General features: G+C 38.1%; 2 protein-coding genes across 7 annotated transcripts in view; both read right to left on the reverse strand.

The window, feature by feature from the left end:
• Nucleotides 1–9,355: 9,355 nt before the first annotated feature.
• F2R (coagulation factor II thrombin receptor) lies at nucleotides 9,356–19,571 on the reverse strand. The gene is made up of 2 exons (XM_084503241.1): nucleotides 19,285–19,571; nucleotides 9,356–12,376 (listed from the first exon to the last, which is right to left on the reverse strand). The coding sequence occupies exons 1-2, from the start codon at nucleotides 19,361–19,363 to the stop codon at nucleotides 11,178–11,180; spliced, it is 1,278 nt and encodes a 425-aa protein (XP_084359367.1). The 5' UTR covers nucleotides 19,364–19,571; the 3' UTR covers nucleotides 9,356–11,177.
• A 6,145-nt stretch (nucleotides 19,572–25,716) lies between these two features.
• Nucleotides 25,717–26,825, reverse strand: part of IQGAP2 (IQ motif containing GTPase activating protein 2) — a 125,525-nt gene continuing 124,416 nt past the window's right edge. For all 6 annotated transcript variants that reach the window (XM_084503819.1, XM_084503817.1, XM_084503815.1 and 3 more), the window contains one exon: nucleotides 25,717–26,654. In XM_084503819.1, the coding sequence (XP_084359945.1) occupies nucleotides 26,541–26,654 (114 nt within the window). In that variant the 3' untranslated portion in view covers nucleotides 25,717–26,540. The remainder of the gene's footprint in view (nucleotides 26,655–26,825) is intronic.

A 26,825-nucleotide genomic window follows, 5' to 3' on the forward strand; every position in this document is an offset into this window, starting at 1 on the left:
CTTAAATTGGAAGAAAATTATCTCAAAGCACTTTACAAAATAAAACTGCCAACTTTCAGATCATCCAAGAAAAATGCACGATACTAAATCCTGATATGTGACATAAAGAAAACTGATGAATTAGTTTGGGAAATTAAAGTGTATCTCATTTCGTCATGTGCTTTACTAGTGATCAGTTATGACTGGAATTTAAAAAAAAAAAAAAAAAGACAACTAAAAAAATTCAGTCTTTTGAATTTGGCTGGGGACCATAATCCTGTAAGTAGTACTTATTTTATTGAAAGGACCAAAAAAGGAAAAGTATGAACAGTGACTTAGTGACTTCAGTTTATGTACCCAGCCCCCTGAACACTCTATTGCTCTCCCAGTTTGAACAAAAGGACAGATGTTTCTTCTAGTGTATCTATTTTAATGCAATTGCCTTAATGCTTGTGCCATATTAAATTCAGACTTAGAGATAGCAATATTTTAGTTTTTCTGTTCAGATACATGATAAGTTTTCCCAGCATTGTTTTCTGAGCCTGTGGTGTGTTCAGTTTGGGTAGGGTAGAGGCCACTGGCAGTGGATGGAGTGTTAGAAGAAGCTCCAGTACAATTAAAGGGGAAAAACATCTTACACCCAATAGTTCAATTCACTGTTGCTACAATGAGCAGAATGGCAAGACAGAGAACTTAACTAATTTTTACTGGTAGACAGTTCTCAGGAGATGAGCATAAGTACTTCCTCTGTTTGATCAGTGATGACACATGAAAAGGTCATCACAAAGCAGTGTGATGCCTTCTAAGGCAGATGAATTCAGAGAATCTGTGGAGGTGACCATTAATTTGGGTTTGGATTCCTCTACAGCCAGATTTCTCACACTTGTGCTTGTACTTGAGAAACTTCATTAGTCTACAGGGCTGCTTAGCAAAGGGCTGTCTATACTGAACCAGATCCTCCCCCACTGAGCTTCAAAGTCCCAATTTGCTTTGTCTCCAGAGTGGGATGCAGGGGAACAAAAGCAGATTATGTCATGCTGTTGAAAAAAAAAAAAAAAAAAAAAAAAAAGACAAACTAGATGTAGCAAGAAGAGTACAGACTGGAAAATGAGCCAAGTTAATGTACTCAACTTCTGCAAAGCATCATCTGGATTATGGTGTGGGCACTGTATTTCAGGAAAGATACAGAACAAAACAGAAAGGCTAGGGAAGGAGGACGAGAGGTCTAGAAAACAATCTGTTAAGGAGAATTTGAAATGTTTATAATTGTTTAATCTGGAAATGAGAAGACTGGTAGAAACCATTAAATATATAAAATCTGATTAGAGGAGAGGTGAGGAAAGGAGAAATAAAGAGACTGGAATCAGGTGTTGAGGCAGGCTATGAAGTCTCCATCACTGAAGGTTTCTGGAAACAGGTTTGACAAGCATCAGTGAAGAGTGACACAGACAGCTGATTCTATCTTGGGGGAAGCTGGTATACAAATTCTTTCCTGAAGAGTCTTCTTTCTATCTGATTTTTAGTGACTACCACTTGAGCATTGCCATTACTCTTATAGTTACTAGCAGGAGCATATTGCCAGGAGATGCATGGATACTCTGTGACCTCTATTAGGCTTTTCTATGCTTGTTGCCATGCAGACCACAGAAATGGGATAGCTGAACCTATTCCTTGGCTACAGTAGGAGACAGTAACCCCTGACCCTGCTCAAATCATATATGCTAGCTGTGGATCTATTTATCATCTTTACATTTCCAAACCACCTGGGCTTCAGAACCAGGGATCAATGTAGATAGAGCTGGGATGACTAATCGTTTATTAGATACAAAGGTTTTCATGGCCATTAACTTTGTTTTGTTAATATACTTGTGAATGATGGTATTTCTGACTCATTATGACAGCTGCCATTACACAATCATCTGACTAAGCCACTTATGTTGTGGGTGTTATGGGTAACAGCACTGTTAGAACTCATGTACTTATGGATATTTGGCTAGATGATAAATAAAGACAGAATTGCGAAGAGGACTTGTTCCTACTGCATTGGGAGCTATGAGAACTTCCTAGGGAATGGCATTGCTGTGTGCCTCCTGAGTGCCTGGCAAAAGGGAAGAGAGGGGAGAGGAGTCACCATAACCTAAGTATGGTGACAAGGCTGAGAGGGGCTCCTCTTCTGGGCAGGAGCACTAAGGGCTGTACTCCTCAGTTTAGAAGTTTAGACATCTCAGTTCTTTCCTCAGTGGGAATGAGCTAAATAACAAGACTTCTCCCATGTGCAGAGGCCTGCATGCTTTTCTTCCATTCAGCTCCCCATTCAGTGAAGGGACTTCAAGGTGTATACAGAGGGAGAGGCCTCCCAGGATTGTCCATTGGGTCATGTCCATTCAAGCAGGAGGACAGCCTGTTTCTGCTACTGACTAGGAAATCTACAAGAGCTGCACATAGTTAAAAGCACAGTAGAACTTCAGAGGATAAAAGACTCTGCAATCCAGTCCAAGATTCAATGAGAAGAAGAAAAAATCCTTCGAATACAACAGTGAAAGCTATTACAGTGCCAGTCTCATGGCTATAAAAAATTCCATATCCTCTAGCTAGATTGGAAGATAAATTTATTTCATTAAGTGGTTGAGAAAGTTTCTCTACTACTGCCTTTTCCCAGGCCTGCTCATTTGTGGAGTCATAGTACTTTGATGAGAAATACAGTAAGAATAATGTGAAAGAAAGGCATCTGCAAAACAGTGTTTTGAGGGTTATGTAGTCATGCTTTCTACCAGCCAGCAATTTTTACAAAATTACTATTGCAGAGTGAGCATTTCTGACACGCTTGGCAAAGCTGGTCTGGGTTGTGCCAAGCTTCACTGAAACTACAGGGTGTGACTACTTTCCTTCAATTAAAAAACAGTTACAATTCTTTAGAGAATTGGCTGCTACACCCTACACACATGCCCATGATATTAAATCCAAGGTAAGAGCAAAATTTGTAGGTGCTGAATCTAACATAAGTCTCTGCAACAAAGACCAGAAATTTTCTGTGGACTGATCACTGACTAAGCAGTGACAGGGGCTACGAGCAGAGAAACATAGACCTGCTGTTCTCTGGCTAACACCTTAAACCTATTGTGCAGTTAACATTTTTACTGCAACAACAAGAATTGCTAGGGTAAACAAATGACAACTGTCATTTATACCTTTCCAGATGAACCACTCACAACACTCGGTAGAGTCTTAGAATAAGCAGCAAATGTACAGCATGCTGAAAGAATTGGTTATGAGACAACAATGTATGTAGGTCATAGTGCAAGCCATTCTGTCCTTGCTGTGTTCCAGTCAAAACATGTCAGCATTACAGTAGGTTCTTATCTAGTACAACTAGTAAGAGTAAAAAAAGTTCTATGCAAACTCATTTTTGTCACAATACATTTTCTTGATGAGTTTAAGCAGCTAACAGGTCCCTCATGCACAATTTTTTTGTTGTTGTTGCTTGATTATTAAGGTTAGCTTAAGAAGTTTCCTCATGTGACTTCTGTTTCTGATGATCTATAGCAGGTCACCCTTAAAAGCTTCTTTTTGTTGCATGCAGTCTCATTGCTACAGAATGTAACTTGTGGTTTGCTGTAGAAGCCTGGGTTTAGTCTGTGGGCTTGGATATCTTTATTAGTGTCGTAAAAAGTAATCAGTTCTGGTTATGACTTATGAAACATATGGGTTTTGTGTTCAAGAAAGAAACATAGGAAATGCCTGCCTGACCATGCTGCTGCCATGGTTACAACAATGAATTTAAGGCCAGCAGAGGGGCTGTGCTTGTTCATCATCCAAGGGTAATGCCTTCTCTAGTGTCATGGGCCCACATTTCTCACCTATTTCCTTCCTTTCCTTCCTCTTCCTCCTCCATCAAAAGGCCTGGTACAGGTTGCTCCTGTTATGAAAGTTGTAAACTTGGGCTGTTTATACATTGCTTACTATGGAAGATGAAATGCTGAAGTAAATCTGGAGGCAGTACCTCTCCTTGATGTTGCTTGTTCCTCAGCCTGAATTTAATAAATGCTAGATGCTAGTCCAGAAGGTGAAGGTGAGAAAAGAAAAACAAACCAAAAACAAACAAACAAACAAAAATGTTTCATTAACAGACAAATAGTATGTCCTGTGACCAATCAAAGGTAAAATATTTGGGTAAAAATATCAATAGCTCTTGACTGATTTTCAATATCTTTTAAAATATCTGCTCTGTGTTAACAAAACGTGCTAGTAGATGAACAGATCAAGCTTTACTACTGATAGTATTTTAGAAAATGTAAACCTGGAAGGCTACCCAGAAGGGCTTAAATTACCCTAAATATCGTTTTTGTTTGTTTGTTTTCCACCAAAATGTATCAGTTGGGCTAAGGAAAGATAATATCTCTTTAGGCAAGACTGTCTCTTAACTTTGAATTAATTTTCCACAACAAAACTCTTTATTTCTGGTACAGAGATATAAGAGGCCTAGAAATATTTGAATTTAACCATTGAAAGAAAAACATCTGTATAATTCATGGCAAAATTACGAATAACATGTTGTATACTAAGTTAAACATACTAGGTCCCTCCTTTCAAAAGATTTTTCTAAAGATAACATGCAAAGAGAAAGAAGAAAAAATGATAAAGGAAAGTAGGAGACCTAAGATGAATTTCAGAGCTTCTGTAAATATAAATAAGCATTTTTATTGGAAGGAGTGTTGTTTCCTTGGTCACCCCTAGCTTGTGTTTGAATGACAGAAAACAAAATTCTTTGGCATAATTTGCATTTCCACAGGTATTTAGTTCTATAGAAGTAGCATCAGCTAACTGGATTTATTGTATTTTTTTCTATGTAGAATTACATGTACTTCTTAAAGTCAGCAAAGGTGGAGACAAAAAAAAGGATATATATATATTTTAAGGAATTGCACAATTTGCAGAGATATCATAGTTTATTCCTGATGTGGCCTATAACAGAATCACACAATAAAGTATTTAGAAATACATTTAAAATACTATTCTGCAGGAGTGAGATTTATTACCCACTGATAAAACAGTATAAAAGCCTAAATAATTGCATTTTCTTTCCCCCTCTCTTTGTTATTCTCTCTCCAGAATTGGGTTTGTAGTACAACGTGGTTTATGGAGCTGTAAGGTTTTATCCACATACATGATGTGCAATTACTCCATTCAAGCTAGCTGGCAGGATATTTGAACTTAACAAATTTCTTGCATTTTATGATTCCTGGAAAAACTTGTCAGATATGAGTTGTATCACTTTACAAACCCACAAGATTGCTGAAACAAACAAACAAACAAAAATAAAATGATTTTTTATTCAGATTTGCAACAATAAAGATGAGTGATGAAAGGCTGGAACAAGCAGTAAATTGATAGCTGTAAAATAGAAAATAGAAGAGGAATATTGGAGGAAAGATGTTTAAATCAGTGAGATACATGTAAGCTGTGCTAAGTTAACTCTGGCTGATAGTAATATCCATGTGATAGTGCAAATCCCCAGGGCACTTTGCATGCAAACGGTGAGGACTGTGTGGTGTATGTCTTGGATGAGAAATGATCAGTTCTTAGGTAAACAGGACATTACAGCAGGAAGTGGTCATGACAAAACACATCCTCCAGACCTGGATTCCTGTTTCCGAGTAAGTGCCATGCTGTCTGAAAGGAAGCAAGACTCCCATGGCATGTGCTCAGCAGCATCATCTCCCTAGTTGATACACGACCGTATCCCCATCCTACAGGAGTGCAGCACCAAAGGGAGGCTCCACACCTGCTGAAGTATAAACTGGATGAATGGACTTAATTGTCTTCTGAAACAGAGTTTTGAAAGGTTTGGTCTTAGGATCCCAATCTGCTTCTCATATTGCTGCTGCTGATTTGCTCTAGAACACTATAAGGAGCTAATAGAGCTAATAATTATAGAAAGTCTGGTTCTGATAGTCTATTTGATTATTTCTCCTTTCTGTTTTCAGGCTCTTGAGGGAAGAAGCAGTGACTGACTGGCATCACCAGCTGAATCAAAGGGAGAAATACGGCAAGCCACCATGAGCAGGCTGCAAGCCATGCAGGACAATGACCAGGGAGAACTCTGCCCAGTCCCTGTGGGCACATGCTGACCTATCCAGGAGGATGAAAAAATATAGAAAAGTTTCCAAGAATTGCTGCCTCCAGTACATAACGGTACAGCAAAAGACAAAACAAACAAAAACCAGAAATGAGACACCAAATTCCCAGTGCAAGACCCCATAATGATAAAAGAATGTCAATGATGGTGAATTCCCTAGACTTACAATGGGATAGACATGAATTTATTTCAATGTAATGTGTTTCATTTTGGTGACAAAACAACAAGCCGGATTTTCATTGTTGGCATTATGTTTGTGTGTTGACTTGGTACGTAATGCCAACAATGAAAAACTGTGAAATTGAATCAATCAATGAAAGTCTCTCAAATTTTATGTTTGACTTCTCTGACCTGCGTAGAAGTACACTGCTGTGTGCAATGTGTTGGAGAGTAGTCTCAAAGTTGAAATTCCAGGCTTTGCTTTTGAGGAGAGAGGCTTGATTGTGGTGCTTCCGTATGACAAGGACTGCTATTAGAAGCACAAAGGTAAGGAAAACTATTCCTCAAAACGTTCCTGAACCTTTATACAAGATTTGTTTTAAAAAAGTTACCCACTTTTCCAAGATATTTCCAATACTTTTTCATGTGTCCAAAACCACATATTTTTCTACAGGGAGCTGTTCAGTTTTTCACAGCTCAGCATGTTCAGATCCAGTTACTAATGATCTCCACCTCAGCAAGCCAAATTGCGACAGCTGTGCCTAATCATTTTAATGCTCTCTAGTGTTGACTTGGATTATAGCATGTTATTTCTGTTCACTTCTCCAGCTCTACTAGCTATTACTAAACAACTTCTAGCACTTGCAAAATGCAAAACATTATGCAAAGACATTTATATGGATCATGAGTTTTAACTGAATGGTAGATCCCATTCATTTTTTTTATTTACTCAACATTTTTCAGGATCAAACTGCGATCAAATCCAAAAAGATGAAATGATTTAAGAAGAAGCATTAGCAAGCAATTTATTTAAATATCACACTTGGATCATCTCTCTCCTACCCCGGATGTCAGAGATCTCTATGGCAGAGATGTAGCTGGTGATATACTGCCTCTGAATCTTTCTGTCTCTGGATCCCATCACAAGACAACATCCAGTGACAGCAGCCTGTATCGAAATGTTACATATGTCTTACAGTCATGCTCATGTTTCTGGACTGGATTAAAATAATTATGTGGGGAACAGAGCTAGCAAACAGTAGTCCATATTTTTCTGCAGTCTAGCTGCAAGTAGCAGGTTGTAATGGTAGGTGCATGCTTGGGATTAACAGATAAAGGTAATGTGTTAACGCATCAATCCCTATAAAATTGTTGCCTTGCTAGATCAAGCAAGCTGTCTCCCTGTGAACGCAGTTACTTCAGTGACAGAAGCTATATGAGATGTTTTGCTGACAGAAAACATGCCAATTGCAAATCTTACCTCCCCACACCTCCAGCCAATATTACTAAAATATGGATCTGTCACATTGGCAACATTAGCAAGTTTTTTTTTTTTGTTTGTTTGTTTGTTTGTTTGTTTGTTTGTTTTACGTCTCACACCTCCTCACCTCTAAATACCACTTGGGACAAGTTTTTTGCTTCCTGCATATGCAAAACAATTAATCCTCACCTAGTGAAAAAAAAAAAAAAAAAGAAGAAGAAGGAGGAGAGGGCACAAGCAAACCAGCATGTAAACATTGATAGATTTCATTTATTTTCATTATAGTCAAGTTTTCACTCCTTCCCTCTGTTTTTTTTCTTTCCCAGCTGGTAGTGCGAGGGTGCATTAAACACATTAAACATGAAGAGGTGGTTAGCTTTTCCTGTTAGCTTGATCATGTCAGTAATACCTTCCTTGAATAGCTACCACATTGCTTCATCCTACCCTCAGTAGTTCTAATCTCATTTTAAATGGTGTTTGTGCCTGAGATTGGTTCAATAAACCACTGCTGCAAGAGCAGGTCTTTTCTCTCTTGCCATAAAATGCAGCTGCGAAAGCAGACACTGAGAAGTGCAGCACTTCCTGACTACAAAGTTGGTTGCACAGAAATGGCACATTCAGTAAGATTTCAGCTGTCAATGCATTGGTATAAGAGTCCTGCAGTTATGTAGTTGTTTTCTAATTTTTGGTGTGGGTGGGCTCTGCAGGAGCAGTTTACTATTTTTGCAATCATATCAGGCTGACAGACCCTTTAGCCAGCAGAGGTGTGACACCAGCTCTGTGAGCTTAAAAGAAGGAAAAATTGTGAATGCTTCATTTGCTGTGAAAAGATGGTATTTACTTTACTTGGTATTTGTTCTACTTATAGCAAGTATTATGCAGTGCAGGAATTGACTTGTTAATCACATCTAAATACGTAGCAGAGGTATGTATTTGTAGGCTTGCTGAAGCACTTGCAGAGGATCAATATGTGTGGGATACGTATGCACATGGAGTGGTAGTGTTTTCAGACATGCTTAGACAACATAAAAATACTTTTCAAAGGCAACTATCAGCACGTTATCTCATTACTAAGAAGTCAAGAGATCTATTTGATTTGTAAAGTGTTTTCATTTAAGGGTTTCATATTAACAGCCTTTTATGTGTTTGGTTTTCTTTTTTTGGTATTTGCATGCAAGCAATTGAAGTTGCTTGCAAAATGCTGCAAAATATTGTCCTTAAAAAATTCAGTCAAAGATATTTACATTATTTGTTTTGGATAAATGTTTCACCAGCTGACTTGTACTTACCCATTTTTGTGTTGTTTTTGCTGTGAAACTTTTACGTAAAAACATGGACACTGGTCTTCTGTGACATCAGGTTAGTGCTGCGTCAGTTTTCACAGAAATACAAGACCCAGATTCAGACTGGAACAGAAGGTTTCAGGGGGCTTAGTATGAACAATTTGACTTCCCAGAGTCACAAGTGGCTGAGTAACTCTGTGGGTTTAACAGCACGCTATGTATCTATATAACAAATATATCATGGCACTGAGGAAAATACAGACATCCCCTGTAGTATACATATATCTGTATATATGTATATATATGCACACACACACACACATACATGTATATACTTATGCGACAATACTGGTTATGCTTTCTTCCATCCTTAATATGTCTCAAGTAAAAAGCACGATTTTGTGACTCTTGAGTGTTGTGTCTGTGGCTGGAACAGCAATCTTTTTAACAGTGCAGGGAGCCCAATAAACTTCAGAGGTTTGCAAGTTTAGTGTTACAGGTCCAAAGCAGTTTAAAGCAACAGAATTATACTTTGAATAAATAGAGACTAATTTATTTGGTTAAGATAGGAACACATAACAAGAAATGAACAGAACGGGCAAATATTTACATATTTTACTTAAGTTTATAATACAAAAATTTAATACATTAAGTACCTTCCCTCCTAGTTTGTAATACTGTCCCTTCCAAGGCTGACTACACAGTCTCTTTAAGCTATCTGAAAATAAACCACTATCATGAAACAAAATTTCATTACATTGAAACAACTCCCAATTACCTGATAGATCTGAAAAAGCAGTCCCTGAGCTTTTAGCTACAGGAAGCACAGGCATAATTTTTCTGGAAGCAGGAAGCTGTTTAACCATAGTTTTAAGATGAACTTACTTTTTCTGCTGAAAACAAAAGTAAACAAAACAAAACAAAAAAGCTAATACAATGTTAAACAAAATGTGAATGTATCTGAGTGTGTCATATAAACATTTGTGGTTTTTTTAGCCTTACAAGTTACACAAACATATATTTTTAGTTCCTCATATACTTATTCAGAAAGTAGCAAATAGTTGAGAACAAAGAATTAGAGTGTCTGGTAATTCAGCATGTAATTATGTTTAAGTCTGTTAAGGAATGGATAAAAAATGACAAGAGATCATGATAACAAGGAGGTTTCTCACTTTCACAGTATCTTCAGAAAGATTAGGTTTATCACTTGTGATGAAAAAAATACATTTATGCCTTGCTGTTGGTCTTGGCAGATTCCCATGGCAAACCGTATATTAACCAAACTCCAACTTCAATTGGGTTCCATCTTCATGTAAGGTCCTTTTACCTACAAATTTATTTCTAAAACCAATTTCCTGTTATTTAACTTTACTGTCTTTTTAGCAAAAGAATGCAACAGAGAATGAAGTTAGCTATTTACCTCCATATGACAGCAATTTTAGTTAAAGAGGACATAATCAAAAATGTAAAAAAAAACATCCAGACTTGGCGGACATAAATGATAATTGCAAGTCCTAATCATGTGCATGATGACTAATCATGTGCAAGAAAGCACATATTTGCAAACTGCATAGGAAGATGATGAATAATGCTTTTTCAGAATACTTTCTGTAGTGCCATTCAACATTGATATACTGTGGAATTTGGTTCTGAAGATACTGCCATTCTAACCAAGACACTTTGCATATACTAATGGTAGGAATATCAAAAGAAAAGCCAGTTATAGCTACTGGGAATGATTTTCTCTGACAAATTTCAACAATAGCTGTTTTTAATTTGTTCAAATTCCTGACACCATATAGACTATTTTGAATATCTATAGTATATATACTGTTTTGAGTATATTAATATGTCTACAGCTATGGGCCTATGTTGCAAAATAATGCTAAAAAATTACATTTGTGGATTATTTTAGAAATAAATACAAATAGGAAAAAATCTGCCTGAAAAGCTATTTTCACTTTATTCATAAAATTATGGTTAGATGACTAATTCCATGAGTAGGAATTTAATCTATCTGATAGTTTAAAATCCTAAAATGGGATTTCATACACCCCCACAATAAATTGAACTACGTAAAGCGTTTGTCTGAAAAAAAAGGATGTTTATTTTCAAAACACTCAACAGCTATTATAAAGAAATTATTTTTTTCCCTCTACATTAATCTATTTACATATACTATATATATATATACATATACATACACATGTACTATGTTATAATTTGGATTGTGCATTACTGTAAGGAAAACCATAGATCTATGTATTGTACAACTTGGTATAAGCAAAAACTTGGATATAGTGCAGTCTTTTTTTTTGTATGAAACTGTATAAAAATTAATCATATGTAAGACATTATTTCACTGTATTGCTAGTAATTTGCTGTAGACACTGTTATTTACGTTAGTAGAGCAGGTACCCCTTCTGCTATTGGTAGACATTGACTGGCCACTGCTGTTACTACTGTTAGGATCTAAAGTCCCTTTAGAACTGATGAGGCTGAAAAGTTGTCTCTGATACTGAGAAGAAGCATAGTAGTAAACAAGGGGATCGATGCAACAGTTAACACTACTGATACAAACACACAGGAGATAGGCAAAGTAGAGATACTCTAAACTGTTGTCATATGAATAATTGATATAATGAATTAATAAGAGGATATTTGTTGGTCCAAAACAAATAATGAAAACAGAAAAAACTGCCACACACAAAAGCAATGCACGTGTCTTCTTATTTTGTTTTGCAACAATATTAGAAGAACTCAAACACCGAATGATACACACGTAACAGATGGTAGTTATTATAATTGGCACTATAAAGAATACAGAAGAGAAGATGGAGAAAAAGTGAAAGTAGTACTTGTGAAGTTCGGATTCCCGTAGCACATCATGGCAGGTTGTTATATTTAAGTTGGTTATTTCCATGGTTTGCTCTCTGATGAGAAAAGGAATAACCCCAGTTATTGCTACAAGCCATATGATGAAACAAATCACTGTGGCACGTGTTAATGTACGCCAGCCAAGGGCCTGCATGGGGTACACCACTGCTAAGAAGCGATCAAAGCTTATGCTTGTCATAAACATTATTGAACAGTACATGTTGCAGTAGAAAGCAGCAGTGATGAAGCGGCACATTTGAGGTCCAAATAACCAGTTGTTTCCAGAAAAATGATAAGCAATCTTAAAGGGAAGCACACTTACAAACAGCACATCTGCAAGGGCCAAATTCAGCATGTATATTACAGCAGGCTTTTCGATTTTCATTTTTTTCAGGAACACAAATATGGCTGTAATGTTCAGAGGGAGGCTCAGCACAACCACTAAGGTGTAAACTGAAGGAACAAAACGGGTCAGCCACGGACTAGTGAGGTATCCTGCTGTTTCCACTGACACAGTTCGTTGTTCACGTGGAGGTGATCTGGTCTGGTTGGTGAAACCTGTCATTCGAAATTCTGACTCATTTTCAGCACTGCTTTCAATGTCTTCGATAGGTATAGGGTCACCACGGTCAGGTATCAGAAAAGCTCTGGCCCTTGGACTACTGCTGTTGGATCTAGAGGCTGAAAGAAAAGACAGTATAAAGATTAAAAAGCAGATATTTCATACTATGGGGGACTGAAAACATCTTTCGGAAAAGGAAGCTAAAATAATATCGACAACACAAAATAATACAGTTAATACTTTATTCAAAATGTGGATGGCTCACAGATTTTGGTCCATCCATTTTGTTTTAGCCCCTGTTACAGTTCAGGTAATACTTCCCCCTTTAACTCCACTCTCTTAAATTCTAAGCTCTTTATGATAGGGACCAAACTATCTGTGCTTAAGGAACCAATCTAGTCTATATTCTCTGTAGACTACTTTAACATAAATACAACTGTAAATTTGCCACCCATAAATTTTCTTTGTCAGATGCTTCATAAAGTTTATTAGAATTGAGGTGCTAGCGTAAATGTTGGTATTCATACACATAAGTACACATCACCAAAGTAACAAAAAGTTAAAGTGTGATTAAAATACCAAGTTTCTGAGATATTTCTGTGGTCTCCTGATGGCCAGATGAACATAAAGACCAATGGCAGAAGTCTTCACACAGTTTTCATGGCTGACATGAATCACCCTCCTGCTTGGATTGAACAGGTAGCCACAGATTCCACTGAAACACTTTCCCAGTTCTACTTATTGTATGCTGCAGTGTGCATCGAGGTCAGCATGCATCCAGCATGCCCTTCCTGCACTTCTGAGATGTGCCACAGACATTGCCTCTACAGTGATGTTTTCTGCAGCATGGTTCACTGACTACAACTGAGAAGATGTGTCAGGACAGAGCATCCCTGCCTTTTGAATGTAAACAGATTACGTTAAGGCAGTGAGAATTACAAATTGTTGCAGGTGTGGTAAGGGCATATGTATGTAAAAACAAACAAAGCAAACATATGAACACTTATTCTGGAAGAACACCTTTTTCAGCTTATTGTAGTTATGTGAAAGTTATTTCAAACATATTATGAGCAGGCAGAACTGATGGAGTTACTACTACAAAGTAACCATTCATCTACTCAGCTATGCACCTGATCACTTGTTAAATCCTGGACTACTAAAACAAAAATTAAGTTGTGTAAGCCTAAATCAGTGAACCAAAAGTACTTGGGCATGATTCATCTATCTATTCTTCAGAAGCAATTATTTGTTCTATAGCAATTCAATCCTTTTTTTTTTTTTTTTTAAATGCAGATGAGAGCAAAAGCATCCTAAGGAGGCAGATGGCAAAGAAAGGAATGACTGCAGCTTTAAGCAGCCAACTACCAACCTTTGTGCGAAGGGCTGTGAGAGAGGAGCCTTGCCCAGCCTGAATGTTAGTAAAATCCAGGCTAGAATGTGGGAGAGGATGAAAGCAGAGACAGAGGGATTTGGGCATTTTTTATTTTTTTGAACTGTTGTGCTGCAGATATCATGCTGTATCATGGCAGCATTCTGAGGTAGGAGAGGACAAACAAAGGGACATGTTTGTGATGTGTTTTTATATACAGTTATTTGAGTGCATTCTCTACAGGACAGAAAAAGGCTGCTGGATAAGAATTCAAGTCTGGGAGCTTGTTTATGTAGACTGAAGTAGGAACTATTTGATAAGTATACCAAAACACAAGCGTGACAGACGGATGTGGGATTCAGCACGCAGTGTTTGTACAGAATGGCACTACACAAAGTTATACAAGGATCTGTTCTTCATTCCAAATGAGAACATTAACAAAAAGCAGAACTATGGAACCTCAATCTTTAACATTACTTTAAAATTTTAGTGCAAGTGATTAGATGGCTCAGTCAGCTCTTAATTTAGCAGTTCAGATACAGCATAAATCCACACCTTTAACTTTAGCATGTAGCTAACATTGAATAATTAGGTGATTTCCACTACTTAATGATTATCGCAATAAAAACCTGTCACAACTGACACCATCGGTATTCACCTCTTATGGGAGGATCATAATTATATTTGAATGAAAAAAAAAAAAAAGAAAGAGATTTCTTCTGCCACAGGCAAGTCTTCATGGTAAAGCTTATAGACATCACTAAGAGTGATGAAAGAACTTGAATTTTACTTCTGATATTTCCAGTACACACTTGTTTTATGAATTCAAGACTTCATATGCTATGAATATAAATTTATTCAATTGTTTTTTATAAAATAAAAAATTGTTGAAAAAGGAATATAATGACAATCATAGTCCCCAGAGTTCTATGCTTCTTTCTTGGTTCCTCTGTCACTGAAGAACAATGAAGAGGTGACATGGTTTCATGTGAGCTAGGCACATTTTGAGGAAGCACAGGTGTAAATGAGCCTGGTGAGAAGCAGGGTAGAGCTGTGTTTAGAGATAGGAATTATATTACCAAGATCACCTCTGCATGACGTGGGAACTGAGGTGCTTCTAACAAGCACCTCTCATAACCCTGTATCCCTGAACTTTGAAGGTTTTCACCTGTGCTGCTTCACAGTAGTTAGCAGTGTTGCTGTGAAGCCTCAGAAGTGCTGCTGTGTCTCTCTTTTTGAGGACTAGCAAGCAAACGAGGTGGAACCACAGACCCGTAATGGCTGGGAGTTAAGTTACTTATCGTGAAAACTCTTGCCAGTAACCTGACCCATTTCTCATCAGTGACTCATTAGAACACTACCAAAATAAGTTAGAGAAGAAAAATGATGATTGACAGACGTTCTGTATATCAACCACAAGCCTTTGAATAAGTTATTCCTTGTAGTTACTTAAACATTGCTGATAATGTTAATTATATACTGAAATCTTGGAGCTAATTACTTTACAGGATGAGTTTTAGATGGAACTATTTACAGTCCACATTACTCCATTATCAAAATTTCCTAAAAGTAGAATCCTATTACAATAACTCAGGGCAAGCATAAATATTTTTAATTGAGTTAAAATTCTACAGAATAATACTTCAACTTAGCCAAACTACATGTTCTTCATACAAGCAATGACTTTCTAAATTCAGAGTTTACCTCAACCTTGAACAACATCTCCATGTCGTGTACTGTGCTCTGTCCACATCTTTATCTTGAACTTAGATGACATGAGAAACTACCTGAAAGTCAGCTGTACAGGAAAATAGGATGAGACCTCAATCTTGCTGTTTCTCTCTGCTGCTCTCTAATACAGATAACACGAATCTAAACTTTCTTAACGAAACTAAATTGTAATTAAATTAAGATATTTATAGCCAGATATCAGTTCTTTTCCTTTGCAAAGATGTTTATATGTTTGTGTGACCCAATGTCTGTACATTATTAGAAAAACCAACAGTGCACTCATGCTTTATAAAATGGAAAGCAAGACAGTAAGTGCCCTGGGGTTCTGGATTCCTTTTGTGTCAGTGTTTATTTGAGAAAGGCAGTGATCAGCGATTTATACATGTAAGAGTGAATGACTAAATTATGTCTTATTATTTAAAAAAAAACAAAACACTGTAATAGGAAATAGACTATCTATAAGCTCTGATAATACATCAAAGCTCTATAGCAGCTCTACAGAAAAGATTTTCTGTATGAATACCAGAATGTGCCAGGAGTTCTTTTTGAGCTGTTTTAAAGATGCAATGGAGTATGTCTCTAAAATATACTTGACTAAAGCCTAAGACATTTTTAATCATAGAAATAATCTGTCCAGAAAACAGAGGTAAAGCTTTGATAGTATAACAATCATAAATGCTCGGGAATCCTGCTTCTGCCAGGCTATCACCCATTCCTTTGGGAAGAGCCCATAACTTGTGGAATATTATTTATATGATTAATGGTATTCTTACTGCTGATCTAACAGCAGAGTTAACAGCTGCATCAAAGTACTTGTAATATAGAAAGAGCTCTGGCTTAACTAAGAACAAACAGGATAAAGCATTGGAGTTTTATCCTCATGGCGTGAAGTCAGGACACTACACTATGTAGTGTACACTACTTTCTTCCCTTTGCTTCTAATAAGGACTTCAAAAGACAAAAATTAAGCAAAATCAGTACAATACTCAAATTTCCTGAAGTTTTCTTTTACTGCTTTTGCACTGATTATTCAACAAGGACATGCAGAAATGATACAGGAAGCTAGAAAGTGCACAAACTGTATAAAGTTTGTGACTGATTTTAACAATCCATTGTGTTCTATTTTCCATCAAGTACCAAATACTGTTGATCTCCTGGTTAGCATACACATATTCTGCTTGCCCTGAAAGATGGTGCTGTGTTTCACAAAGAGCTATTTTGTAATTTCATGTATGTTTTCATATGCAAGGCGCTACTGTGTGCACTGTTTTGTGAAAGGAAAAGTAGAGAGCAAAACATAACTGCTTCAGACAATCTTAAACAGCACTCCACATCTCTTGAGCACCGGAAAATTTTGAAGTATTTCTATAAACCCATAAACCTAGACAGTTACAAATCTGCAGTGTTCATCTTCACCTCACAAAATACTTTTTTTTTTGTTTGTCTGTTTTTTAATGAGGTGCAAAACTAAACACATTAGACTCTGACTCAAGACAGTTAAAGATATTCTCTGTGTGCCACCGGACAACTATAAATACTGATTTCTGGGCATTATGGATTGTAGTGCTGCACCACTGGCTTACAACATGAAGTCTGTTCCTCTTATCTTCCCTTTGTATAATCTGCATGGATGCTCATCTACAATCTAAATTTATAGTGGCCCAAAAATTAGGTACTGAAAGACAGAATGATAAATGCAAGCCAGATGTTTATAAGTAAGGTAACCTACAGTCTTGTAGGACAGGTGACAATTATTTCCTTTTGTAACAATAAACACCATGTTTTCTTTTTAAAGTGTTCTTTAACACATATCTCCATTCATGCAGAGTTCATTATTGTAGTACATGAGTAACGCAGTAACAATTTTCACACATTTTTATGAAGTCTCATTTTCTTGCCAACAGATGCCTGCTCCTTTTTGCTTTCCTTTCTCAACAGCTTTCACCATGCCTGCTGGCTTCAAGCAATGGTAGCATCTGTCTCTTTATCCAGCTGTCAGTGTCCCAACACAGGAAAGTCCAGGCAACTTCAGACCTCAGCCAGATACCTTGGCGTGCCCAGCCTTTGTGAGGCAGCACCCTGTGAGCTTAGGAGCAAGCACCCAGCACCAAGCCACTGCAAATATTTATTGTTTTTCACTTGCCCACAGGACCAGCAGAGGCCAATATGGTGATAACTGTGGGTATTGAGGGATCAAGTAGGAAGTGGGAGAGAAGCCACAGGTGCAAGACAATAGCTGGCCTAGGGATGCAGCAATGCACATGCAGTGGGAATTAAGAGCATTGTGGTTAAAATAGGGAAGGTTACGTTGGACAGCAGGGAAAGGACATTATTGCTGTGGGAGAGAGTGAAAGGGGATCAGAAGACATGCAGATAGATGGCTGGGCTTTATTAGTTCTACTGCGCATGAAATAACTTGTTTGAATTTTTCTTTTCTTAGTGTTAGTGATGTAATACAGTAAGTATTTTGTTCATTGTTTCCTAAGGAAGCAGCAATTAAATAGTGTACATCAGGGTACTCTTCAATGAAGATTACAATTGTTAAAGACAGAAAAACCAGCTTGGATGTTTCCATAAACTGGAAGAAGAGCGTTGAAGAGTACGATCTTTTTCCAACAATAACTTCTATAGTTCATAATTTAGTTCATAATTACCTCCCACGCAAACATTCCCCCCTGTTGTTTTTTTTGTTTGTTTCTTTCTTTGTTTGTTTGTTTTTATAATAAGGACACTTCCTTTCAACTTTTGATATGAACACGGTTGTGGCCTCTTTTCTGCCCACTTGTCCTTGTGACAAAAAGTTGTTTAGCTGAAATTTTCCCCTCTCTGATATTTCCCTCCCAGCATAATTACATGCACTAGCTCTGTCCTCTCTCAGCCTTCATTTTAGTAGTCAAAGACACCACACTTAAAATTTCCCCTTAGCTGGCAGACACTCTGTTCCTCTTATCGGAGTACTTTTCTGTACTTTGAGCTTGCACTGAGACTTCCCAGCAGGTATCTCAAGAGGTGAAATTCTAATTTTTTAGCCGGGTTTTACAGGATTGAAAGAAACACTAAACAGAATTTTACAGAAAATAAAAATGTTGCTATCTCTAAGTGCATGATCTAGCCCTTAGTATCATTGTACATTTACTAGAAACCGTGAGGCTAAACATACTTCTCTTACATTCCTCCCCTGAGCACCTGCACTGTCAGACAAGTTCAGAGCTAGACAGATCCAACGCCTCACCACGTACAGCACACATGTTGTCATTCGTTCTGTATCTAATTAAACAAAGAGGAAAGTCATCTAATTAGGGTGCGTATTATGAACTGTTTTGTGTTGGCAGATCTTCCAGTCTTTATTGCTGTCACATATTTGGCAGGCAGTCTATCTCCTGAAGTTGTTAACAAAAGGCAGTGCCATTCTTTTCATGAGACCCACCAGTACATCTCGCCAACCTCGTCTCTTCTTTCCATCATAATCTGCTATTGCTAGGTCCTCTCTTCAACAATGGGACAATTATAAATCCTTCTTCATCTTTAATCACCTCACCTGTGGCACGGTGTCACTCCGAAATCTGTGTATTTTGGATCCATGGCACTGCCTTTTACCCAAGTAGATAAACAAAGCAGTTCTCTCGCCGAACAACAGGCTGACACCGCTCTACCCAGCCTGACATGTGCTAGCCTGCTCTCGCGGCTGTGAGAACAAACCGGGCGCAGCGCAGTGAATGGCCGAAGGAAGCCAACGCTAATTAAAACCAGAAAGCAGAACCCCGTTGCCCCGGCTACCCGCGGGCACACGCCGCTTATTTCCCTCTGCCAGCGGGAAATTCATTTATTTCCCTCTGCTCCGGCCGGATCGGAGCCCACTCCCGGTATCCCTCTGCCCCTTCCCGAGGCTCAGGACCCCCCCGGGCATCCCCCGTCGGGGCCACTCACCGGCCTGCGCCGCGGCGAGCGGCGGCGAGAGCGGGCAGCTGAGCACGGCCAGGGCGTAGAGCAGCGCGGGCAGCCCCATGGCCGCCGCCGGCTGCCTCCCTCCGTCCGTCCGTCCGTCCCTCCCTAGCTCCCGTCCGTGCGTCCCTGCCGCGCCGGGGGCGGCGAGGGAGGGCCGGGAGGGGCGGCTCCACCGAGCCGGGGCGGGGCGGGGACGGGCACGGGGACGGGGATGGGGACGGGGATGGGGTCGGGGACGGGGATGGGGATGGGGATGGGCGGTGGGTGCTTGCCTGCCCGCGCCTCCTCGGCGCTAGCTGGGCTCAGGGAAGGGGGAAGGCGCCAGGGGCTTGGGCGCGGTGCGGAGGCAGGAAGTGCCAGACAAAGGATAATCCCCCCCCCAAAATGGGTCTGAGTTTAAGGAGAGGAGTTTGCCGAGTTTTGTGCACGTGATTCCAATCGCTAAGACCCCGCAGTAGCATAGGAGGTTGAAGTAGCTGCAGTGTTAGTGATAGGGAGGAGATGCTTCTTCGAGCAGAAATCAGTCTTCAATACAATAACCAACAGCTCACCTTCCACTGCCTGGGCTTGCTAAACTCACTGCCCTAAAAGCACTGGCCAACCTGAAAGGAGATGTGCTACTCACCTGTGAGGTTCTTGTGTCTGTTTTCCGTTGTTTTTATTTTTTATTTATTTATTTATTTATTTATTTTGTTCTTATTCCAAGGATGCACACGAAGTGCTGCCACTCCTGAGTTCAATGGCATACGTCTTGGATAAGAAAGCTTTGCTCTGTCCTTCCTAAGTTGCATGAATGAGAAACTGCTTGAGGTGAAACCTAATCAAAACTACAGAGGAAAATAACTTTGCAGCTATTATTTAGGCTCTTCTGTTGTTGTTGTTCTTGGTGGTGATGGTGGTGAAAATACTTATTCTGCTGGAAGTTTAGTGCATTGTAAGCCTTAGGTGCATAATGCAATCAAAAGCTTTACAAATAGATGCTCCGTCATTTGCTAGAGTGTGCTGCCCCATCCTGAAGTGTATATATTTCAGTTTATCGCAATACAGACAGGATGGGAGGCAAGCTATGTTTAGTAGTTGGTTAGATACATGAAGCTGAGCTGTTGCAGAAATGCTGGCCTATACTCTTTAACTGAGAATAATACCTGTAGAAAATAAAGTATTCCTGAGAGCAAGTACTGGTTCGCAGCAAATTCCAGTCCTAATCCTTGCTTGCTGTACTATGTTTGTCTCACAATTCTAGCCATTGCTCCATGTTGTGGCAACATTAAGGTTGACACTGGATTGCACAGACCAAGAAGAAGTAATGAGTATTAGTTTTACTGTGGGCTGGCCTTTCCTCAGGTGGGTAAGAAGACCTTGCAATTTAGTGAGAAACATGCAAGACAAACTCTGTCATCCCTGAACAAACCAGGGAACCACAGAGAATACCTTATACTGAATAGTTTCTTTTTATCAATTTAGAAAATATTTTAATTACAGATTATTTATTTTAATCTATTTGGGAAGAGAGAGAAGCACTATTCTTGGACATTTCCATGGTCTTGCAGCTTTATAAGCATACCCAAATGCGGTGTAACAGCAGTGGTTTTTCTGCCCAACCCTATTTGTTTAGCATATGCATAAGCAGAAGCTCCTTGTGAGCTGAATTTATCTTCTATGCTGCGGTTTCCTTAAGGAAGCTATAGCTGAGAGATAGGCCTTCAAGAGAGAAGAGAAAATAAGTTATAGAATATTTGTGGGAATATTTGTGTGGAGAAAACTCATTTTGCCATTGAAGTGAAAACTTTTTTTTTTTTTTTTCTTTTTAAAGCTGCTATACTGCATATGCAATTTTAAAGCATCAATCTGTTCTTCCACAGGTTGAGAAAAACTAACAGGATTTGCTGTACTGAATGAAATTTAAACACACTGTGAAAACAGAAAGGGAGTTCTCTGAAAGTGCTTTCCATTAGAGGCACTCCATTTTTACAGTGTGTATTTATACAGACTCAAATGCATTTTAATCTATGTAAATAGGCACAGCAAAGTGACATCTGTGACCTAAATGTAGAGTGCCTTGAAAAAAAAAATTGAAGCAAATGAGGAACTAACTCTTAACACACCATATATAGTAAAAACATGCGATGAACCCATTTCCAGTCTCAGATATGACAGCATTTTAAGAGCTCTGTCTTAGTGAGAAATGCAACAGGAAACGTCTTGCCAAGAGTTCAAACTGGAGATTTGAGAGCTGACATTAAGGTTGGTCAGGGGGCTAGATCCACAAGTTGTGAAAACTTACGTCCTTTGAACAATATAGTTTGATAAAGAAGCATTACACCTGATTTCCCCAACATTCATTATATACCAGATTACTCTGACATGCACTTGAATGTGAAAATGAACAAGCATTTCAATTCTGGAAGAATGTTTTTAACATGTTTCTTCCACCTTTGGGAATCAATATTATGTGATGCCTTTCTCACAAAAAACACCCTCCTAAGTGTTTTTGAGATGTTCTTTAAGATAAAAGAAAATGAAAAATCTGATGTCTGGTTCAAGAATCTGGTCATGTACAGGAGGACAGGAGGAAAAATTGATAGGGTGGAGCTGACAAAATCTGTTTTTTTTTTGTTTTTTTTTTTTTCTTTCTTTCTTTTTTTCTTTTTTCAAACATTTCAATCACCTATGTGGTCCAATGCTACCCAACTGGAGGCATGTCCAAGAAATGTCTATGAATACTTACATTTAGTATCCTGAAGGTATATGAGTTGGATCAGCTTCTGAGTGTTATGAAGAGATAGGCATCTGGAAACAAGATCAGGTTCTGGAACACTGTGCAATAGAGTTAACCTTTAGTCATAAGCTAGGAACAAGTATTGTTGAAGGAACTATCTGCAAAGAAATATTATTTATTTATTTATTTTTTAACCTCCAATTTGAGTCTTAAAATGTCCTCCTTTTGGCTAGGATAGGGTTAAATTTCTTCTTAGTAGCTGGCACAATGTGCTTTGGATTTTTGATGAAAATAGTGGTGATAACAGACTGATGCCTTAGTTGCTGCAGAGCACTCACACAAAGCCCAGGACTTCTCTCAGCTTCTCACACTGCCCTACCAGCGAGGAGGCTGGGGGTACACAAGGAGCTGGGAGGGGACACAGCTAGGACAGCTGGCCCTAGGGGGCCAGAGGGGTGTCCCTTACCACATGGTGTCATGCTGGGCAATAGGAACGGGGGAGTTGGTCAGGGCAGGGCTGTGGGGCACCAAATTGGGTATCGGCTAGACATTAACCAGCTGGTGGTGAGCAATTGTGTCTTGCATGACTTTTTTTCTTTTGTTATTATTATTATCATTTATCAAACTTCATCTCAATCAATGACTTTTTACATTTTTAGCTTTTTCAGTTCTCTCCTCCATACCACTAGGGTGGAGAGGTAAAAGCTGTGTGTAACTTAGCTGTCTGCAAGGTTATACCACAACATAAATAAGTTTTTCTAAATATTTTACCAGACCCCAGAGAAAATACACATTTTTTGTTAATTAGATTCCAGAAGCCTTTACCAGTAGGCCAGTTTTTGAGGCATAAGCCACTGCCTGCCAAATCTGTGAAATATGTGAAGGGAAACTCACATCATACCTACAATGATAACCTTCCTTTCAGTTATAAGGAACAGTCACAGAGCTATGTCCTTTGTATCCTTATAAATTGGCTTACTGTAGATATAGGAAGTGAATAATAAAAAAAAAAAACAACTATTTTTAGATTTTCTGTTTGCATACAGGAGCCAAATTTAAGTGTTTTTTTTTTGTTTGTTTGTTTGTTTGTTTGTTTGTTTTTTAATCCTGTAATTATGCTACAGGATATGCTATACTTTGTCTGGATAAGCTAATTGTAATGGAGGTGAAGAGTTCACAGTTTCTAAAACTTGTAACAGTTTTACATTCAACTTCTTGCATCTTTTTCAGCATTTATTATTTATTTATTTATTTATTTATTTTTCCCCTCAGGAGCATATCACAGTACAAAACTTCATTCCTATAAAACTCCACAGGTCTACCAAGAAAGCCTGGAACCATCTGGTTGCATCTTTATGTCGATGGGAAAGAAGCCATCGTTCTGTTCAGGAGCTACCACACTGCTCTGGTGCATGCCTGGGTTTGTAGTTACTGCTCTAAAAGGGTGAGGTTAGAACCATATTTCAGAGGCAAAACCAGTCCTCCAGGTCTGGGAAGAGGGTTGTGTTGTCTAAGTAGTTATGAACTGTTTGATGTCAGATGTGACTGTTGCTCTTTGGATTTGCTATTAGAGGGAAGTTTGTTTAGTTGTTCTTGCTTGCTTTTAAAAAAGCACTAACAAAGGTCTGCAGATAGGCACCAAGTAAAACAGAACAGAGCAATCACTTGTGATAGTATTTCTCTCTGCTTGGTCAAATAAGATAGATGTTATTCATTCCACAATCTTGTGGATTGTTTTGGAGCTTCAGAAACCCATCAGAATGAGTAAGTGCCAAATTAAATCAAGTTAATTGCAAAGCGCTCTTAGTCAACTCTAAAAATGGTATGTCAGAAAAATGCAAACTCTAAGTTTAACAGACAATGACTATTGACTATTATAATTTCACTTGCACTGTCTAGGAAAACAAACTTAATTGATGGACAGGTCTTACAAGGAAAGACTCAGTTCTCTATACTGAGAACAGCTGAGTAAAACACTATTCAGCTATGCTGTTTTTTTCCTAATTTTTTGTCACCAGCAAGGCAAGTCTGTCCACAAGACTATTTCATGAATGAAACTGGTTTCATCAACGCATATCTAACCATGCATAATTGGAGTCCCTAAATCGCAGCTCACAGTAACCTCCAAAAGAACAATTTTCTACTTTCTAGTAGATATCACCTGTATATGACAGTAACTGGTGGGTACAGAATTACTTAGCCCAATTACATAGTACCAGTATTACCTGTCAATCTTATATTTAGGTAGAACCATTATGGTCAGCCTTGTTTGGCAGGGTTCATTATTTGTTCAGTGACAAGGTCCTAAACTGAACCAGCTAATTAAGAAGAAAGCTTCTGAAGGAGTTCAAAGAAATTTAAGTGGAAGTTTTTCTTTGATGTGTACCAGGAGAGCAGGAATATCAAGAAACAGTTGGAAAAGATGAGATCTGGTATACAGACTGTACCTTTCATACATGTCATTACCAACAAGCTTTCATAAGGTGCAGCTAGGAAGGTTCTGCTCACATTAGAACTGAGCAGGAACTAGGTGTGTCAAGTATGTCACACAAAGCAACACATCTAGGAGTGACTTACTCTCACAGAGGCAGTGGGTCTCTAGTAAATACACCAGCATATTTCCAGGCTTTTGACATGTCACTTCAAAGGTCTGTTTTTATTGGTCAACATCCTACTTGTGCAAAATTTGTCAAAACTGTGTAGGGATTAGCCTCCCTGGTCACCAATGACAAGGCACAAGGGAACAGCACAAAGCTGTGTCAGGGGATTGTCCAGTTCTGGACAATTGCCAGACTGGGCATGAGGAAAAGTTGCTTTACTGTGAGGGTGGCCAAACCCTGGAACAGCCTTCCTAGAGGGGTGGCTGATGCCCTGTGCCTGTCAGTGCTCAAGGGGCATTTGGACAATACCTTCAGTCATGTGCTTTAACTTTTGTTTAGCCCTGAAGAGGTCAGGTAGTTGGACTACATAATCTCAGAATAGAATAGTTCAGTTAGAAGGGGCCTTCAAAGTGCTACTTCCATCTTCCCTAACAGCTATTTTAAGTGAATCTGGGTATTAATAAGTATGTAACATTTAAATGGCTGATAAATGGGTAATACAGCATAACTAGCTGGAGGAGAAATGGAAGTACCTAGGACCTGTTTATTTTTTAGTGATAGTAGCTGTTTTAAAGTAGTAAAGTGTTCACATTTAATGTCACACATAAATGAATATCTCTAATAAGAAATCTTTTCTCCAACTTGTGTAATACAACAGATCAGTGTACAAACTAATGTAGTCTACGTATCTGCCACTCACTTTAGATTTCAGCTTCAGAATTAAATATTTATGTAATATTGCATAATATTGCTTTTACAATGCATTCCAGAACATCTCGCTCTACATTCATCTTCTAAGATGATCTGTCACAAGGAAAGTGAGAGTAGTAAATAGCTTTCCTTGCTTTATATATTACAGTATCCACTATACATGTTCTTGCTCTTTAGATGTAATTGGTAATTAATCAGCAAAATTATGCCACTGAAAGTAGTGATGAAGATCAAGAAGACTTCACTGCTGAGAAACCTTCCCAAAGTGTAATGTGAGGATAGTTAAGCTTAGATTCAATTTTATAAAAGCTCTTGAAAGTTCTCATTACCATCTAGACTGCTACTTGAATAATCCTTTTAAATGAAATCTAGGAAACAAGCCAGTTTAATTAAGTAACATTTATTTTACATAGAACAATCTCCAAAGAATATTTAAAAAAATCTAAATACTGATTTTATTGCATTTATTTTCTTACAAAAAGACAGACAGGCACGATTTATGTATTCAAATACTTCAAACTGAACAGCTGTTCACTGTCCAGATTACCCCCATGCCACTCAAAAGGTTGTGAAAGTAGAAAATGTCATTTTACACAAGGCAGTAGTGCATTTTATTTAGTAGGAATGAATCACAAAATATATTTTTGTACAGTAAAATGTTACTGTCACTTTATAATTACCTATAAAAATTTTTGAATTGCACAACAAGTTTGCTTTGCAATTGACAACTGCCAGAAAATAGGCTTAGTATGTAACTAAATATTTGCATGAGCTATCCCCTAGAGACAAATTAGGATTTCTTTTGGTAAATACTTAAAGTCTAATATGAACTATATTATATATCTGAGGTCATTTAAAATGTTTTTAATAGGAAGAGGCTTATATATTCAACTAAATTCACTTTCTGTCTACCTTAATATCCATACAACCACAATAGCTGAGTGTCCTAAACAATATTTTGATTTAAAAGTACCAACACCAATGAGATCTGGAAGTGTTTAAATTAATCTATTTTCTATTTTTCTGCTCCATTATCAATGATGAAAAGGCACTGTATACATTCCTCTCAATATTTGGTCTTTTAGTTTCCTGTAAAGTTAAAAAGCATCCAATGACAAACATCAAACAAATGTTGAAAAGCAAAAAAAAAAATAAAATACTGAAGAGACTTCCCATTGGTGGATGTAGTCCACGATGTCTGAAGACACTCATTTGCCATAGAACTTCTTATTCAACAAGAATATGAGCAAGTTAACATTCACTTTAGCTTTGTCAAACATTTTCATTACAGCCACACCTTCATACTGCATCTGAAGCAAATCCTGTAACAATAAATAAAATCATTATTCTTTGCTTGAATCTATACCTCATCGCAAATAGATTGGGTCATTTTCATCACATGCTAATTACCTAAAACTCCAGGTCCTTCACAATTTAAACAATTAAAAGGAACTATTGGTAAGTATGAAAAACAGTACATGTTTTCTAGATCC

Source organism: Aythya ferina (assembly GCF_964211825.1).
Source record: "Aythya ferina genome assembly, chromosome: Z".
Taxonomy (NCBI): domain Eukaryota; kingdom Metazoa; phylum Chordata; class Aves; order Anseriformes; family Anatidae; genus Aythya; species Aythya ferina.

What these genes read in the sequence shown, in the direction of transcription:
- F2R (XM_084503241.1), bottom strand. Translation starts at nt 19,363, where the DNA reads ATGGGGCTGCCCGCGCTGCTCTACGCCCTGGCCGTGCTCAGCTGCCCG. An exon ending in GCTCGCCGCGGCGCAGGCCG is followed by an intron (nt 12,377 to 19,284) that starts GTGAGTGGCCCC and finishes CTTTTCTTTCAG; the next exon opens with CCTCTAGATCCAACAGCAGT.